General features: G+C 35.7%; 1 protein-coding gene across 1 annotated transcript; it reads left to right on the forward strand.

Annotated features, from left to right (window-relative positions):
- Positions 1 to 180: 180 nt before the first annotated feature.
- Positions 181 to 1513, forward strand: LOC138901761 (uncharacterized). The gene is made up of 2 exons (XM_070189550.1): positions 181 to 288; positions 980 to 1513. Exons 1-2 carry the CDS (start codon positions 181 to 183, stop codon positions 1511 to 1513), a joined length of 642 nt encoding a protein of 213 aa, XP_070045651.1.
- The last annotated feature ends 18001 nt before the right edge of the window (positions 1514 to 19514 follow it).

A 19514-nucleotide genomic window follows, 5' to 3' on the forward strand; every position in this document is an offset into this window, starting at 1 on the left:
AGTCATTTTGGCGCTGACCTTTACGCGGTTTACAAGTTACGCGTTGCTTGAGCTTCATTTATATACTGACGTCGGTGCTTTGTTAAATTATCCCCATTTTTTCCCTCTTTCTATATCTTTTAAACAAAGCCTGATTAAGTTAATTAAACAGTCATCATTACATTAATTACACGGCCATTAATGGCAATTAGCGTCGAATTTTCACGGCGGCAAATAGGAAATGCCGCCGCAGCAGCAACAGCAACGGCACCACGCTGGATACCGGAAAGGGGAGAGGTTCTTGGAAATGTAATAAGAACTATCTTCTCTTGTTTCTGTATACGACGTCGTTCCAAACATTATTCTTCCACTGTTTTTGCTGCTTCTGATCATCAATAATTATATACCGTGATCTCAAAATCAACTAAAAGAACATAGGGATAATATTAGAAGATATGGTACAGCCATACAGGCCTAAATTATGAGAAAAAGAAAATTGTTATAAATAGAATTATATTTAAGTTGAGTGTCTGTAGTGAAATTTTAGGGTTGTTACTTTGTGACTAAGTTACTTTTCTCTTATAAATAGAGGAGTTCTATTCTATGGTAATTCATCCCATATCAATAAGAATTCTCTTTCTCCACTTTTTTCTGCAATATTGTTCTTCTTTTATTGTTTCATTTCACGTTATTAGGACGAGACACTACCGTCTCAATAAGCTCTTTGAGAAGATTAAGATATACCTTTTCTCCTCTTTTAATTATGAAAAGAAAGTTCGTTACCCTTGAAATTTCGGGCAAGAACTATATAACATGAGTGTTAGATGTTGAAATCCATTTAGATGCAATGGGTCTTGGAGACGCTATTAAAGATAAAAATAAAGCATCTACCCAAGACTGTGCTAAGGCCTTGATTTTCTTGCGACATCACCTTGATGAAGGATTGAAAATAGAATATCTCACAGTCAAAGATTCACTTGTTTTGTGGAATGGCTTAAAGGAAAGATGTGACAACTTAAAGTTGGTCACTCTTCCACAAGGACGATATGATTGGGTTCATCTGAGGCTCCAAGACTTTAAGTCTGTTTCTAAATATAATTCTGCGATGTTCAGAATTACTTCTAAATTGAAACTCTGTGGAGATAGTATCACTGACTATGATATGCTTGAAAAAACGTTTACAACATTTCATGCCTCCAATATGGTCTTACAACAGCAGTACCGAGAGAAAGGTTTCAAGAAGTACTCTGAGTTAATTTTTCTTCTCCTTGTGGCTGAACGAAATAACGATTTGCTCATGAGAAATCACGAAAATCGACCCACTAGGTCTACACCATTGCCTGAAGTGGATGAGGTGTATTCTTGTTATGCTAAGCGTAGAAAAGGTCGTGACCCTGTTCGTGGCCAAGGAAGACATTTTCTTGGTGTTAATCATCCACCAAAGAAAAATAACCACCAAAAGTGGAAAGGGAAAGATGAGAAGCCAAAGGCAAAGGGCTCAGAAACTGAATGCTATCGTTGCGGTGGAAAATGACATTGTGCAAATATTTATCGTACACCAAGACATTTGGTTGAGCTTTATCAAGTATCCTTAAAGAATAAAGGCCCTGAAGCTAATTTTGTCTCTAACAATGAATTTGACATCACCCACTTGGATATGACAGACTTCTTTGAGCACCCCGAAAGAAAAATAGACCAGTTGATCGGTAATGGATTTGTGGTTAAAGATGATTGAGTAGTTTGATTTTTTTATTTTTTCCTATTCGTAATAGCTAGAAAATAAACATAATGTAATCATTGTTCATTACATGAGTAGTAGCCATTAGTATCAAGTAGTAGTATTTATTTTATGAAATAGTGTTAGTTCGTTTTAATTAAATATAGTAATATTATTTCCAGTATATAGCTCAAAGTAAAATATTATTGTTTCCTTATTACTCGAGACTCACGAAAGAATATTGTTTTCTTTTTCAAGTTTTAGTTTTCTTAATTGAAGTAGTAGTAATAACAATCGAGTAAAGGGCACTTATTTTAATCGAGTAGAGAACAATTATTTTAATTTGGGATATACACATGGTGCTCAACTTGCACATAATATTGAGCCTGATGATTGTCAATTGTTCCATAAACTTTCTTCATGAATCAATTCTTTATTCCGGATTTAAGGTAAGTGTTTTATCTTATTTTTCTCTTTAAATTCTTGAAATTCTATCATTTGATTTTAAATAGAAGCAAAGACAATAAATTTTGATTATAACTCTAATAGAGTTTGTGAGAAACTATAACCATCCGAAGTGGTAAAATTTCTACGTCTTGCCATAATCAAATTCATGTGTGATTATGAGCACAAGAAGTAAAAATCCGTCCCATTGAATTTGCTTCATTCCCATTTCCCTTAAGAGAATATGATAGCAGTATGTGATAAGTCTGAAAGAAGACAAAATTATTACCGTGAAGGTATCAATGGATATGGACGTGGTAATAGACCAAATTATAATCATCATCATTGTGGTAATGAGAATAATAAATATTCTCAAAGTAATCTTTCACTCTGTGAAAGTAATATTTGTCATCGATTTGACATGGGATTTTATAAATCACATATAGATGATTATGGTCCATTCATGATGTGAATATGACAACATGTGACTTATGACTACATATTCATTCTTGGAAGAATATGAACGTGCTAGTGGTAGTGAATTTGCCACACTCATCTCTAGAAAGAGATTTGAGATAAAATAAGAAAATATTTTTATTATTATGGCATGAATGATCATTGATCACGTACCTATTGTGATTATGCCAAAATATTATGGCAATGTGATTATTACAGGGCAAAAGTAATAGAAGCAACATATCTTACCTACAATGATTTTGACCATGACCATAATGGTATAACTTTCTCCTAGAAAGAGATATGCACCATATGGATGTTGATGAATATGTGGTAGTACAAAATTAATTGAAAGATTTAGAAGAGCCGATTATACCACTTTGGAGTAATAAAATTGATTATCACTAATGTATGGTGACGTAGTAAGTCTCAAAAAAACGTATTGAGTTTTTAAAGTATTCGCGAAAGCGATTGGTTATATTGATACTATAAATAAAGGAAAGATTTAATATCTTTTATTACTACAACTTGTAGCGGGGTAATATGTATGTGAAAAGCTACCTGTTTTATTCTCTAGTTTGTACTACACAAACAAAAGAATGCCACAATAAAGTAGAAGTTTATTGATATAAAAACCCATATCATAATAAACTTGGAGTTTATTGATAATTGTACACGTCATGGTGTAAACCTAAAATTTATCAATATTGACAATTTATCTAGTTAGCATAATTAGTTTAGCCATGTTAATTAAGCATGTTGTGCAAATATAAAAGAGAATTCACATGGGTAAATATTAAAGAACTAGAAAGTATACCACATAAGATGCATCTATGAGATGGTTACATGTGCGATTATTATTATTATCCCGCAACCTGATTTCATATGAAAAACATATAGTTTCGCTTAAAGCATATATAATTCTTGATTTTGAAGTACCATATTCTAAGTGCAATTTGTATACATGTGTATCTTGTTATAACTATGAGCATGATAATACGATAGCAAGAGTCTTTACTCCTATGTGAAGATATTGAAATGACGATTCCAACAAGATCATATGAAGACAATACATCTCTATCAGGAATGATGATTTCAAGGTGAAATAAATTCGTTCAAGTTGATATGACTGGTTTGTTTAACAAATCTATATGACGAGCTCGAAGCACACACTTAAATATGCTCGCTAGTCGAATATTGTATAATATAATATCGTATCTACAGGGATTGAAGTTAAACAAGATTTTCGTAGTTAATAGCTTGGTTTCTATCCAAGATGATCAACAATTAAGAATTATGTGATTAAAAATTATAATTAACTAAGAATCTACGGTTATTGACTAATGACAAACGAATAAAAATCAAGCAAAGACGGTTATCAGTGGGAGAAAATAGAGTTTTGATAGGATAAGTATAAGATAATTGTTTGAAATTTACCTGTAGATAATTCACTTCTAATGTTCAAGTGAGTCTCTCAAATTTACTCAATTATTATTTCAAACGTTTAGTAGAAACTCCTCTCTCGATTAAGTCTCAACCTCACAAGATGAACTAAATTAAGTTCGGCGAAGATATGCAAGAATTCGTAGTGGAATGGTCTTTAGGAGAATCTCTTTCGATTATCCTCCTAACTAGGTTTAATCAACAATTCAACTAGTCTCTTTCGATTACTAAAAGAATTACTGCATTCACCCAATAAAATATAATGCAAGGATATCACAAGACTCTCTCGATTACATGAGCAGCTGAATATATATGCAATAATTAAATCATCCACAACGATTCAATACATAAGCCTAGAGTTAATATCCACAAACCAATATCAATACACCAAATTCATTCAAACCTAAAGAGAACTACTCCATAGATATAAAGCAATTCATCACAAATATGCTTATTGTAAAGAAAAACATAAAACGGTCCAAACTTGTGTCTTGAGTGAGGATTGAATAATGAATTTCTCGTGCTTCCTCTTCTCCCACTCTTCCTTAGGTCTTATATGTGCCAAAAGTCCTGGAAATAATATTTTTTCATATATATATACCAAGTAAGGTCGGGCCTAAATAAAAACACCCTTTCCTACGTGAAATAGGACAATTTCCGAAATAGGACGTGCTCGACCGCACACCTAGAGGTGTCCTCGCATATATGGCCACGCACCTTGGCCAGTGTACTGCTCTATTTGCACGCCTAGTGCACGATCGCACACTTGGGTGGCCTCCTGCTCAATTCTTCGTTTCTCTCGTTAAGTGCACTATTGTCCGTTGATCCCCGAATACGATCCCAACTTAATCCTTGGGTCTTTACTCAGACTTCAAAGCTCCGGAATAGCTTGAATTTATTCCATAACATCTACATAGCTCGGAATCACTCCTACAAGGCATAAAACACACAATTAGTGCATAATACTAGAGATTAAAACTCAAACTCAATTAAAATGCAGTAAATTATAGTGCGATAAGCAACTAAAAGACGTAATTATAGCCTACCATCACTATACCAATAACTTTTTTGAAGATGGTGCACAAGATTGGAATGCAAGGACTCAAATATCTTAATTGATGTTCTCATCATGGAGAGTAAATACTCGTTCTACTCTTTTTTCCTTACAAGTTTTTTTTCCACCGGGTTTTCCTTGCAAGGTTTTTAACGAGTCAACCAAAAGGCGTATTGTTAGATATGTATACTCTTTTTCCTTCTCTAGAATTTTTTTCCCACTGATTTTTATTTTAGTTAAGGTTTTAACGAGGCACATTATCTGTTGAATAGACATTCAAGGGGCAGTGTTATAAATATAATTGTATTTAAGGTGAATGTCTATGTTTTAGAGAGATTTTAGGGTTTGTTACTTTGTGGCTAAGTTACTTTTTTCCTATAAATAGAGGGGTTCTATTCCATTGTAATTCATCCCTAATCAATAAGAATTCTCTCTCTCTCTACGTTTCTCTGCAATATTGTTATTCTTCTTTTATTGTTTCATTTCAAAAATAATTTTATATAGTTAACAAGATCAGTGTTTTAAAGGTATTTTCGGGGCGAGCCCTGGAGTAAGGCGCACCAAAAACTCCCCGAGGCGATGGTGTGGGGCGAACGTCTCAAGAGGCGTACGCCCAACAATTCGGGGCATACGCCCGGTTGTTCGGGATGCGTTTTTTTAGTGAGGCGTAAGTTCTAGAGACTTTTTCAAATTAAAATAAAATTTGTTGAATAAGTCCATCATATAATACCCAAATTCTCAAAAGTTTTAAAAAGAAACTGAGATGTATTAAATTTAAAAGTCAAAACCTTTTTTATTGATTGAAACTCTAATTCATGATTTTTTTTTAATTTTTTATCTTGTCCGCTAGTATGCTAATATCATATAGTTTAAATCGTGACTAGTGTGCTAACTACTTAGATTTTTGTACTTTTAGTTTTGTATTTTTCTGTTTTGTAAACGTACTTGTACCTTTTATTTTAATACTTTTTGGTTTTGATGAGGTTATTTTCGTTACCCTAATATGAAAGGAAATACAGTAAAATTAATGATAAGGTCTCACAACATCTGTGGCTATATTGAGCTTCCACATCTATACCACACTTTTAAATTCTATATTAGTGCCTTTTTTATTTTGCACAATCTATAAAAATATGGCGTTGATTCGGATAATTTAAGTATAGTGGATATAGGTTGAAGCGAAAGCAGATGGTTCAGATTTACAATGGTACTAATATTTAGATGAGATATGAGCACGTGTTAAAGTTGAATCGGATAAGGGTCTGATTTGCCCCACTGCTATCATAAATAGGCCTTATTTATCATCCGTTTAATTTTTCTATCAAAAATATCCTTACCGTTATACATTAGGTTCATATTTACCCCTTAAACGTTTAAAAGAGTTACATTTGCCCTTCATTATACTTTAGGATCATATTTACCCCTCTACTCTTCGAAAATGGTTATATTTGCCCTTCGTTATACTTTCTTGACATATTTATCCTTACAATTATCCGTGTCAGCTTGCCACCCACCCACCCACCCACCCACCCACTCCTACTCATCCATCTCTCTTATCCGTGTAAGCTCCATGTTTTTCGGAGAGTAAGAAAAATTTGGCCAGTGAGTGAACGAAACTATAATGTTATCTCTAATTGATTTATTTTATTATTTCACCTTTGTCTATGTTAATTTATTTCCCTTTAATACTTAGGAGTTATGTGACATGAATCACTCAGTGATAGTTTGAAGTGTTTGTAGCGATACAACTCTGTAAAGTCTAAACTAGGTCAATTGACCATGATTGATTCACGAAAAGTAATTTCCTAATACAACATTTATGAAGATTGTACGAAATACAATAGTTATAGCAGCGTCAACAAATTGACAAACAATAACTTTGAACTCAAAATCACTAATCTAATACAACTCACAATTATTGCAGTAACCAAAGTAAATTACAAAAAGTTACACAACAAGAAAGTTAATGAAGTCTTATTTAAATTGGGTGAGTGAGTTAAATTATCTTAAATAGGTGACCATATTTAAATTGAAAGAATAAGAAATCCACATAGGCCCCATGTAAGAAAATAAAGGTGGGACATGGCGATCTACCGGATGAGGGTAAATGTAGGGTATAATTGTAAGGATAAATATATCAAAAAAGTATAACGAAGGGAAAATGTAACCCTTTTTGAAGAGTAAAGGGGTAAATGTGATCTTAAAGTATAACGAAGGGCAAATGTAATTCATTTTAACGCGTAAGGGTAAATATGAATCTAATGTATAACTATAGGGATATTTTTGATAAAAAACGTAAACGGAGGGTAAATAAAGCTTATTTATGATAGTAGAAGGGCAAATCAGACCCTTATCCGAAGTTGAATCTATCTTATTTCTTGCACTTTAGTATTACGATAAATCAGGGGAAGTTTAAAGATACCTACTTTTGGGGCAGTTATTGAAGTCATACTATATTATACAAAAAATTATACAGTTTATCCACTGAAATATGAAGTTTTTATATCTCTTCAATGCAATTTCAGAGTTGGATTTGAAGTTGTTCTATCTTTCCAATACAACTTCAGAAAATCGGATCGTAAGTAGTTCTATCTCTACAATACAACTTCAAAATTGGATCTAAAGTCCTCCTATCTTTCCAATGCAACTTCAAAAAATCGAATCTTAGGTAGTTTTATCTCTTCAGTGCAATTTCAGAAATCAGATCTTAAATTCTTCTATTTTTTTAATGCAACTTCAGGAATCGAATCTTAAGTTCTATCATTTTTATGCAACTTCATAAAAATCAGATATTAAGTAGTTTTATCTCTTCAATGCAATTTCAGGAATCAAATCATAAATTCTTAAACATAAACTTGTTCTTTGAATTGCAATAATCCAACACACGATTCAATGCTCAAATCTATTCCAAATGCGTTCAAATTTGAAATATAACTTTCAAATATCATAAAGAACAAACCTCAATCATCAAATTGTCAAAACAACGAAAATCTAACAAATTCATTTTGTAACTAGGCCAAATACATAGACAACCCCTTAAAGTTGTCACCTATTTTCACTTGGACACTTTAACTAAGATATTTACCTATTAGAAACTTTAACCTCATTTAATGTGTGACAATTAAACACAGGTTGATGACATGGCACAAAATATGTATTTTACACATCTTTTAAGCACGTGAAAGGCTAGGTGATTCCATATTCCTTCTTTAGTTCTTCCATACAATATCATACAACTCTTCCCATTTTTCATTTCTTTTAATTGTGATCCTTCTCATTTTCCATTCAAATACGAAACTAGTAATAAATATTACTAGTAAACAAAAGGTAACTAAGAACTAAATAGATCAAACAATATTCAGGAATATCATTGAAAAACTTATCACTTGCGAATATATCTTTTTTTTTAATTTCTTAAACTTGAAGAAATTTTCAATTATAGGTTCTCTGATCAATTTTTAAAAGTAGCAATGGCAAAAGGGTCAAAATCTTTCTTCTTGGGTCAGGGAGAGAATGCTTGCTTGAACAATTTCTTTGGGGACTTTTGGTAATTTTGGAGAATCAATGTGTTTTTCTTTACAATGAAACTGTGGTAATGGGTTTAAAGGGCTTAATCTTTCCATCAAAGAGCAAATCAGCTTCTCATAAATAAACTCTCTAATTGTCCTATAAAATTAGAACTAAATTTGTCATTTTAACTGGGTCAATATTAATATCTTTCTATTTTAAGATTTCTTTTCAATTGGGTAATTATTGATTTTTTCTCTTGTTGGAATTTTTCTCCAATTCAATCGTCATCTTCAATTGTGTCAGCTTCTGAATGGTTTGAAGGAGCACTCATTTAAGGAGGAGTATAACCACTGCCAAAGTTGAAGTCCGCTAGTGAAAGTTATATTTATCTCTATTTATGCACAATATATGTCCAAGTTTTTTCTAATGGATATAGAAGAATAACACATTCAGATGAAAATAGAATAGGAAAGAGAAAAATGAAAAGGGGTGAGGATTTTGTCTAGAATGAGCCTTTCCTTCCTTTTGTTTCCTGTTGTTTGCCACGTGTCATTCACTTAAGCGCTTATTTGCCACATTAGGCATGTCAGAACCTCGCTCTCTTTACTTTATTTGGGACTGTCAAATTAGTGTTTAATTGGCACACATTAGATGAAGTTGAAGTGTCTAATAGTGTAAGTGAAAAATGGTCACAACTTTAAGGGGCTATCTATGCAACTAAGAAGAAGAAGAAAAATAAGAAGAAGAAGAAGAAGAAGAAAGAAGAAGCAACCCAAAGCACAACATACAATAGTGTTTTGCAACTAAGAAGAGAAGAAGAAGAAACCAAACGGCTCCTGGGTACATGGGACATGAATACAGAAAAGCTCCTGGATACATGTGACACAAATACAAAGAAGAAAAAAATAACAACGAAGAAGCAAAACTAAAATTTCTCAAAAATTGAGTATCAGTTAAACCTTTTCTAAAACGTGATTATAAGTTAAAATGGGGTTGACCAAATAGGGCACCCCATAAAATGTTTACTGATAAATTGAATGAAAGAAAAATATTTTTAATTGTGCCTCTTAGAAATGTGAATAAACTTTTACCAATACATATAAGAAAGAAAAAAGGAAAACAAATCATCAATGATGACATTCGAAGGAAAACAAATCATTTTTGTAACGACCTGACCTGTCATTTTCTGTAGTTGAGCCCTAGTTTTTCGTTTGAAATATTTTCGTGTGTGTATTGGTGGTTATGTGACTTGAGGGAATGGTTGATTTTGTCATGACCTAAAATCCCACCTTAAGGATCGTAATGACACCTAGTCTCTAAAACTAGGTGAGCTGATCACTTACAACAGTAAAATCAATAAAAACACGATATTATGAAGCATAGTTTAATATAAATACGGAAATAAAGGCGATACAAACCAACACGACAAAATCACAATAAATCCCTAAGACTAGAGAGTATAGAGTCACGAACTCTAACTGAATATATGGAAATAACTCAAATACAAACTGTCCGGATAGAGAATTGACAGTACAAGGGTAAGGAAAGGACTCTAAGGGACTGTGACGATCAAAGCAACTCTACCTTAAATCCTCACGATCAAAGAAAACTCTCACGGCCTGGATCTACTATTTCCAACACTTGGATTTGCATAAAAATGTGCAAAAGTATAGTGTAAGTATACCACGGTCGGTACCTGATCCATGTCCAATCCGCACTCAATAGTGAGTGGAAACAGTTGCTGGAAGAGTAGTACACAACAAGAGTCGGGGTCGATTTTTACAGGAACTTTAATATGGGTGTCAGGGTATACACTTGATGAGAGCAAATGAAATAACTAAATTGCACTTCCAAACAAAGAATTTTATTTTCTACTTCTAAATTATCACTAACAATTATAAACTAATGAGAAGAAAATAAAAAGCGAATGATTGTTTTTGTTGTTTTTACCAAATGGTTAAAAAGCCTAGGGATGTGACCTTCACCTAGGCATTCGCCTAATGGGTTAAGTATGTTAACACTTATTTTATTTTGGGGTGTATTATTGACGAGCTCGGAACACACACTTAAATTATGCTCGCTAATCAAATATAGTATAATATAATATCGTATCCACATGGATTTGATTTAAATAGTATTCTCATAGTTTCTAGCTTGATCGCTATCAAAGATGATCAACAATGGAGATTTATATGATTTCTAACTAAAATTAACGAAGATCTAAAGCTATTGACTAATGAAAATCAAAACAAGGAAGTTATCAATGAGAGAAAATATTGGTTGATAGGATAGTTGTAAGATAGTTGTTTGGGATCTAAATCTAGATAATTCACTTCTAATATTTAAGTGAGTCTCTCGAATTCACTCAATTATCAGTTCAATCGTTCAGCAAAAACTCCTCTCTCGATTAAGTTTCAACCTCACAATATGAGCTAATAATTTAAGCACGTGATGATATGCAAGAATGCGTAGTGGATTGGTCTTTAGCAAAACCTCTTCCGATTATTCTCCTAACTAGGTTTAATTAATGATTCAAGTAGCCTCTTTTGATTACTAAGAAGAATATATGAACTCAACCAACAAAATATTGCAAAGATATCACAAGTTATGTCTCTCTCGATTACATGAACGAGTGAATATAGATGCAACAGTTAAATCATCCAAAAAATGCTTCAATACATAAAACTAGAGTTATAATCCATAAGCAATCATCAATACACCAAATCTATCAAACCCTAAAGTGAACTACTCCATAGACAAGGAGCAATTCATCACAAATATAATTAAAGTATAGAAAAATATAAATTCGATCCAAACTCGGGTCTTGAGTGAGGATGGAATGATGAAATCCTTGTGTTTTTGCTCCTCCAACTCCTCCTTAGCTTCCTTAGGTCTAAAGTATGTCAAAAATCTAGAAAATAACGTTTTTCCATGTGTTTATACCAAGTAGGGTCGGGACTAAATGAAATCACCCTTTTCCTAGTCGAAATAGGAAAACTTGCAAACTTATTGCTTTTCATGCGTCGCCCAGTGCGTAGCATTAGTGCTTTTTATTTCCAGACCTCAGAAACCCATCCTTTGAATTTTTTCAATTCCTGACATAAAATTACACTGATGCATCACCCAATGCATCGCTAGTGCATCGCTCTAGTGCATTTCTTCAGCTGTTGCTTCTTCCTTGATTTTTGACGTCCATAAGTGATCCTCGACCCCCGAACACGATCCCGACTTAATCCCTTTGGCTTTTACTCAGAATTCAAATCTCCAATAAATCGAATTAATTTCATAACATCTACATAACTCAGAATCACTCCTACAAGACATAAAATACACAATAAGTGCAAAACACTAGCAATTAAAGCTCAAAACAAGTAAAGTGCAGTAAATTAGAGTGCAATAAGAGACTAAAACACGAGATTATAAACTACCATAAATTATTTCTCTCAACTCTACGTTACCCACTCAATACCTCTCGGTCATAAAGTGATTTTATCAAATTTGGCTTTCTCAAGCCCAAATGGGTATCAAGCTAAATGGTTGATAAGAGCTCAAGTCGGGTTTTCCCTATCTCTAGTTACAACCATTTAATTAGGCTAAACAAATCCTTAATTAGCTCAATTTCTTGTTAGACAAGCTTTCCTAAACTAGGTCCTTCTTTCTCAAGTAAAGACCAAGTTAAAAAAACATGAATCAATGTTTGCAACCATTAATTCTAAAAATAAAGCATAAACAAGGCTAAATAATCAACACCCAATCATAAGAAAGCATTAAATTAAATACACATAAGGTTTATACACTAGGGTTGGGTCACAACCCTAGTAAAAGTCTAGCTACGTATAGTAGAAAATTAAAAAAACAAAGAAGAAATACTAATTAAACTCATAATATAAGATTAAAATGATAAACTATGATGTTTAAATCCAAAAATGATCACAAATTCCTAAAATGAAAAATCAAAACGGCTATAGTTGCTTGAACTTCAAAACTTGACCTAAAACTATGATTCTCGTCTATTTATAGTGGCCCAAAATTCGCTGCTAAATATGTCCCTCGGGAGGTTCTGCGGCCGCACGATTTTATGTGCAGTCCGCACATTGCTTTGTCTTGTAGGGACTTGGATTATACAGCCACACGATTTGGTCTGTGGCAGCAAGTCGGCTTCTACGGCCTCACAATTCTTGTGCGGCCCACACTTCGGGCAAGGCTTCAAGTCATGGTCATTTGCACACTCTCTGAACATTTGAATTCTTGTCAGTGCGGACCCTATTCTGGGGCCGCTCAATTCATGTGCGGCTCGCACTTCTGCTTAAAGTCTGATGGGCTTTTTCACCAATTCTGCAGCTGCAGAGAGAATTCTGCGGTCCGCACTTTCTTCTGCGGCCACATAAATACCTCTGCGGACCGCACTTCTTGTGTACTACGTCCCTTCTTGCCTTGTGAGTTGTAACACTCCTTTTTGAGTCGAATTTCTTCACGAGAGCCCAAATTCCAATATTCCTGCAATTTGCACACTTTCATTAGTGTTGGGAACATAAATCAGTACTTTCGGACTAAAACAAAAGCAAAAATGTGCTAATAAGTGGTCAAAATTCACGCTTATCAGTACCTAGTAAGTATCAAGACTAACCTTGGTGAAGTAGTGATGAGACTCAAGTCGAGACACTCACTAACCAAATAACATGTGCAAAATATCAAAAACCGGCATAAAGGAATAAAAAAAGGATCAATAACTGTAATCTCATCAAATTAAGCGATAACCATTTTGAACAAATGAAGGTCTTGTTCTGGCAATAAGTCATTAAATAGAATCACACACACACGGCACCTCGTGCTCATATTATTAATCATCATCGTATGGCAAAGACCTCGTTCCAAATCATAGGCCATACCACGCACGGCAAAGACCTCATGTCAAAATATAAGTCTCACTCGTATGATAAAGACCGCGTGCCACAATATAAGTCACACTCGCACGACAAATACCTCGTGCCACAACATATACCATAACCGTACGGCAAAGACCTCGTGCTACCATGTAAATCGTACCTGTGTCAGGTACCAATAATATGCTCAAGCGAAATTTATCAAGAATCAAAAATAAAGTAATGCAGGATAGCAACTTCCTTTTATTTCAATCCGTTAGGTTACCAATAACTCAAGCGAATATGAGTTAATAATTCCACGTTGGTAAATCCATCTTGACAGCCAAAATCATCAAGTCATAATAGAGACACAAAGTAGCACATTGGGAACAACACAATAAATCACGTAATATGCATGACACAGACAAGGAAGTCATAAGCACAAGCAATAATACCCCTTTTTCATCAACAATATTCCCCCAAGCCATCATATATCATCCCCACATAGCCACCCTTATCTCAGCGCGTGCACAACAATAAAGTAAATGCCTGCCTTGTCTCGCCACATGCTTATTAATAATATCCCACCTCGCCACATGCGCAAACCCGATATATATAATCCGCCTTGTCTCGTCACATGTGCAATATCAATAGTAATAATAGCACCGTAGGAACCTCGTGCAAACACCCGAATAATCTGCCCAACAAGTCTACATGTTCCATAATCATAACTACACATTATGCCAACAATTGTCATCAAGATATAAATTCACAATTTGCCAACACAATGCACAAGGACAAACCAAATAAGGGAATGCGGATGAGTGTTCAACATAATAACATGAATTCAACTAACTCATTTTAGCAACAATCTCACAAACACCCAACTTGGCCAATTTAGGAAATACAAATCTTGAAACATGATCTCTAGCATGGAACATGAACTCAAGTAATTATCCAAAGTGAATACATGAAGAGCAAGGAATTCTCAAGCAAATCAAGGTAATAAGAACAACATCGAGGCAAATACGGTCATAATTCATACATATGACTGTGCACACACTCGTCACCTCATGTACACGTCAATCTATGATGACCCGATAGGTCGTTTTGAGCACTAACCCTTATTTTTATGTTTTGATATCTCTGTTAGATTCGTTTGATGTTTCTTGGTTTGCGTGCATGATCCATGTCTCTTTTTAAAAAGCTTTTATGTAAAAATTTAAAGAAAATAAGATTTTTGGTTTTAACAACAACTTGAGTTGGCTACGGTCAACATTTTGGATAAACGACCCCAGATCGGTATTTTGACGATCCCAGAAGGTCTGTATCGTGATTTTGGACTTGGGAGTATTCCCGAAATTAAATTCATAAGTTCCTAACTTGATTTGACTCATTTTGTTGAAAGCTAGTAATTTAAAGGTTTGAAAATTTGCTAGGTTTGACCGTTGGTTGACATTGTGGTTAATGGGTTCAGATTTTAATTTTGGGACTTGGTATAGGTCCGTTTTACAATTTGTGTCTGCAAAATTTGGTGTAATTCGGAATTGATTTGATATGATTTGGACGCTTAGATGTGATTTTAGAAATTCTTGAGCTTCTTTGAAAACTTCATGCATTTTGATGTCCGATTCATAGTTATAGGTATTATTTTGGTGTTTTGATTGCACAAGCGAATTCATATGATGTTATTACACTTGTGTGCATGTTTGGTTTAGAGCCCGAGGGGTTCGGGTGAGTTTCGGACGCATTTCAGATGAGTTTGGATAGTTTGAAGTCAGCTAGTATCTTTCCAGCTCTGTTGTAGATCTCGCTTTTGTAATGTATGGATCGCAATTGCAAGCCTCGCTTCTGTGAACAATAGATCTCATTTGCGAGCATGGGCTGGGCTGGGTTAATCTCACAATTGCGAGGAGCTTGTTCGCATTTGCGAACTATCAGGGGTCACAATTGCGATCTCAGAATCGCATTTGTGACTTAGTGTGCTTTCTGGTGGTCTTCGCAATTGCGAAGGAAATGTCCGCAATTGCGAAGGTAGGTCTGTTCGCAATTGCGAATATTTTATCACAACTGCGACTTCTGAACTTCTGAGGCAGGGTTCACATTTGTGACCTTTGTCTAGCATTTGCGATATTCGCAATTGCGAACATGACTTTGCAATTTCGATATCCGCAGCTGGGTAAAAGAGGGGAACATCGGGACTTAGCTCAATTTACATCATTTCTCAACCCTAAACACTCTAGAGGCGATTTTCCAAGAGTTGTTTCTTCCCAAATTCATTGGTAGTTCTTTATTTCATTTCTTTTCAATTCCCCATTACTTTTTTATGTGTTTTAAACATCAAATCTAGGATTTCCATGGTAAAAACTAATGATTCAGGTAGAATTGGGGATTTTGTAAAATTGAGATTTAGACCTCAAATTGTGGTCAGATTTTAAAACAAATCACATAACCGGGCTCAGGGGTGAACGAGTAATCTAATTTTGGTCCTAACCTCGTGTTTTTGACCAAGCGAGCCTGGGGTTGACTTTTTCAAAAATGATAAAATTTGAACCTTTTTCTAAAGCTTATTTTGAACTGTTTGATCGATAATTTGTTAGATTTGGTTGGTTTGGAGGCTTGTTCAAAAGGCAAAGCCGTGGTTGATTGATTTCTTTGATTGCGGAGCGAGGTAAGTGTCGTGGTTCACCTTGACTTGAGGGATTGATACTTGTTGGCTTATTTGCTATGTGTTTTATGTGAGGGGACAACGTATATGTAAGGCGACGAGTATCTATGTATTGTCACTTGGTTAAAACATGCGGGTGGAAGTTGTTTCTTTGTATTATATTATTTCATTGATTATGTTTTCCATATTTAGGTTAGAATGTTACATATTTTAATTATTCGTTTTCTATTTATTGTTTATTTCAAAGATGTCGAATATTTTGAAAGTTGAGTTTGATATCATGACACCACAATTGAAGTGAAATTGTTTCTCGCCATGATTTATTATTCGAACATGTATTGTTGTTTGGTGAGGATGAGAGAAAAGCACGAATGCTGTTGCCGTGCCCTATTTGCATTCATTATCATATATTGAGAGATTTAAGAGTAAAAGCACGAAGGGTGATGCTGTGCCATTTATCATTTCATTTCCTTGTTTGATTTCTGATTTTAGTGATTTTCCTTGGTTACATGGTTGCTTATTTCGGAAGATGATATTTTGTGATTTCATACGTGCAGTTTCTACGATATCTCCCCCTTCTCATGTCCCCTCCCAGTTAATATTTTATTGTTCTACTTGTTATTTTGCCGCTTCGTATATATATATTCACATAGTTTTTATGTCGGTGTCTTGTCATAGCCTCGTCACTACCTCGTCGAGGTTAGGCTCGGTACTTACGTAGTACATTGGGTCCGTTATACTCATACTACACTTGTGCACTTTTTGTGTAGATATTGGTATTGGTCCCAACGGTGCTTAGAGGTGCTTCATATTAGATCACTTAGCTTCAGAAATTTAAGGTAGAACTACTTGCGTTCGCAGGCTTTGAAGTCCCCTTCCATTCCCTATCTTTACTGTTTATCTTTTTCGAATAGTTGTATTATTTTAGACTATGCTTGTAGACTTCTAGTTTCTCATGTACTTGTGACTTCGGATTTCTAGGAGTAGTTAGTATCACATTGCTTATGTTCGCACTGTGTTAAGTTTGGAGTTTATCTCTTGTTTAATGTCATTACTTAGAAATATTTGTTAAAAATTGGTTAATTTCTTTATTAATGTCGACTTGCCTAGCAAGTGGATGTTAGGAGCCATCACGGTCTCGAGGTTGGGAATTCCGGGTGGTGCTAAGTTTGTATCAGAGCACTAGGTTGCCTAGGTATCACGAGTCATGGGCAAGCTTGGTAGAATCTGGAGGATCGATACAGAGACGTTTGTACTTATCTTTCAAAGGCTATAAGATTTAAGGAAAATTTCAGTTATTTCCTTTTCTATTGTACGATTTATTTCCACTATTGAAGTTTGAACCATTTTACTCTTGTTCTCTCGCAGATGGTGAGAACTCGCACAATGTCTACTGCCGGGCAGGAGCCAAAGCCCCATGTTGCAGCCACTACCAGGGGTAGGGGTCGAGGCTGAGGTAGAGCTCATCCTACATCACAAGCAACATCACCCATGGTGGAGCCTCATATTGATCATGAAGAGGAGGTCCCAGCTCAGACTGCACCAGTCGGACCCGCTCAGGTCCCGGAGGGATTAATTGCCACTCTCGTACTTCAGGACACTCTAGTTTACTTAGTTGGATTCATGGAGAGTGTGGCTCAGACCAAAGTATTTCCTATCGCACCACCGTCTCTCAGGCTGGGGGAGGAGCACAAACTCGCACCACTCACACTCCGGAGCAGATGGATCCCCTATACCAGACTCCGGTATCTCTAGCAGTTGGGGTAGTTCAGCTAGTTATTGCTATACAGCTCGGGAAGAGGCCAGCGATGTCTCCAAGCTCTTTCCTGCTCATTATAGCGGTGCACCCTCTGAGGAACCAAAGGATTACTTAGACCATTTCCACGAGGTGTCGTGCAACATGGGTATTGTTGAGTCGAATGGAGTAGCCTTTGAAGTATTTTAGATGACCGATTTGGCCGAGAGATGGTGGCAGGATCATGTGCGGAGCAGACCAGCTGGTTTACCGCCACACACTTGGGATAAACTCTCGCAACTTTTTCTGGAGAAGTTCATCCCTTTCACTTAGAGAGAAGAGTACCGTAGGAAGTTTGAGCGCCTTCAGCAGGGTAGCATGAGTTTTACCCAGTATGAGACCCGATTTGTGGACCTAGCTCACCATGCAGTTATTTTACTCTCTACTGAGAGGGAGAGGGTGAGGAGGTTTATTGATGGTCTTACTTTTGGTATTAGGATACAGATGGCCAAGGATACCGGAGATGATATTTCTTTTTCAAAGGGTCGTAGAGATTGTTAGGCAGATTGAGATGATTTGTGGTCAGAGTAGGAAGGCAGTATATGAGAAGAGGCCTCGTCATTTTGGTTGTTTCAGTGGTGCCTCGTCTGGAGGCAGGGGTTCATTTTGTAGAGGCTATCCTCCTAGGCCGTTTCAGTCAGTGCTTCAGGCATCCCATGGTGCTTTGGATAGTCGTGGTTCTTATGGGTCTCATCCTGAGTAGCTAGCATATAACGCATCATAAACTCATATTAGTGAACCTCCTATCTAGAGTTATTAGGGTGGTTATCTAGGTCGACATGGCCATTCCAGGGTCAGCAGTCACAGCAGTCGCGGGCTTGTTATTATCACGCCCTAACCTCGGGGAGCGCGACTGATGCTCAATCAAGTGAACCCGGTCGAGCAAGCCTATTAAACCTTTCCTATCCGACTCATTCATAATCCAAAAAGGGATAGCATCACCATTTGTAAAACATGGGAGAGATAAGTTATATAAATATATAAACGTTGCTAGTTCATTTTTCCTTATATATATTATGCCATAGTTGAGTTTCCAAAATACAACTCGATCCAACGACCACCCCAACATACATACATGACCCACATAAATGTCTACGGAGCCTCTAAGGGTACACAAGAGCAACATGACAATGCCGGCAACAAGGCCCCAGCTATACCTCAAAATATGAAAACTTATACAAAAGAAGGACTACATGAACCCTAGGAGAAATGGGGCTCACCAAGACTGATGTGAGTAGAGAAAGAGAGCACCACTATCTGCGATCGGCAGTATCTGCGATGGAACCACCTACACCCATTCAAAGATGTAACACCCAAGGCAAAAAGGACGTTTGTACTGTCGAATAGTACTAGTATGTAAGGCAAACACCAATCTCAGTAGAATAAATAGTGAAACAAAGAGAAGGAAGTCATAATAATCAATAAGCACTTCATAGAAATACAAAGAAACACCAAGTAAGGATCACATAGTTTCCAATTCAATCTTTCCATCTTTTTAGTTTAATAATCTTTAGTGCCAAAGCCACAACTCACAATGCCACCGTGTTTTTACACGGAGTCTGATCTCGGCCCGACCGGCTAAGCCA

Source organism: Nicotiana tomentosiformis, chromosome 11, assembly GCF_000390325.3.
Source record: "Nicotiana tomentosiformis chromosome 11, ASM39032v3, whole genome shotgun sequence".
NCBI lineage: Eukaryota > Viridiplantae > Streptophyta > Magnoliopsida > Solanales > Solanaceae > Nicotiana > Nicotiana tomentosiformis.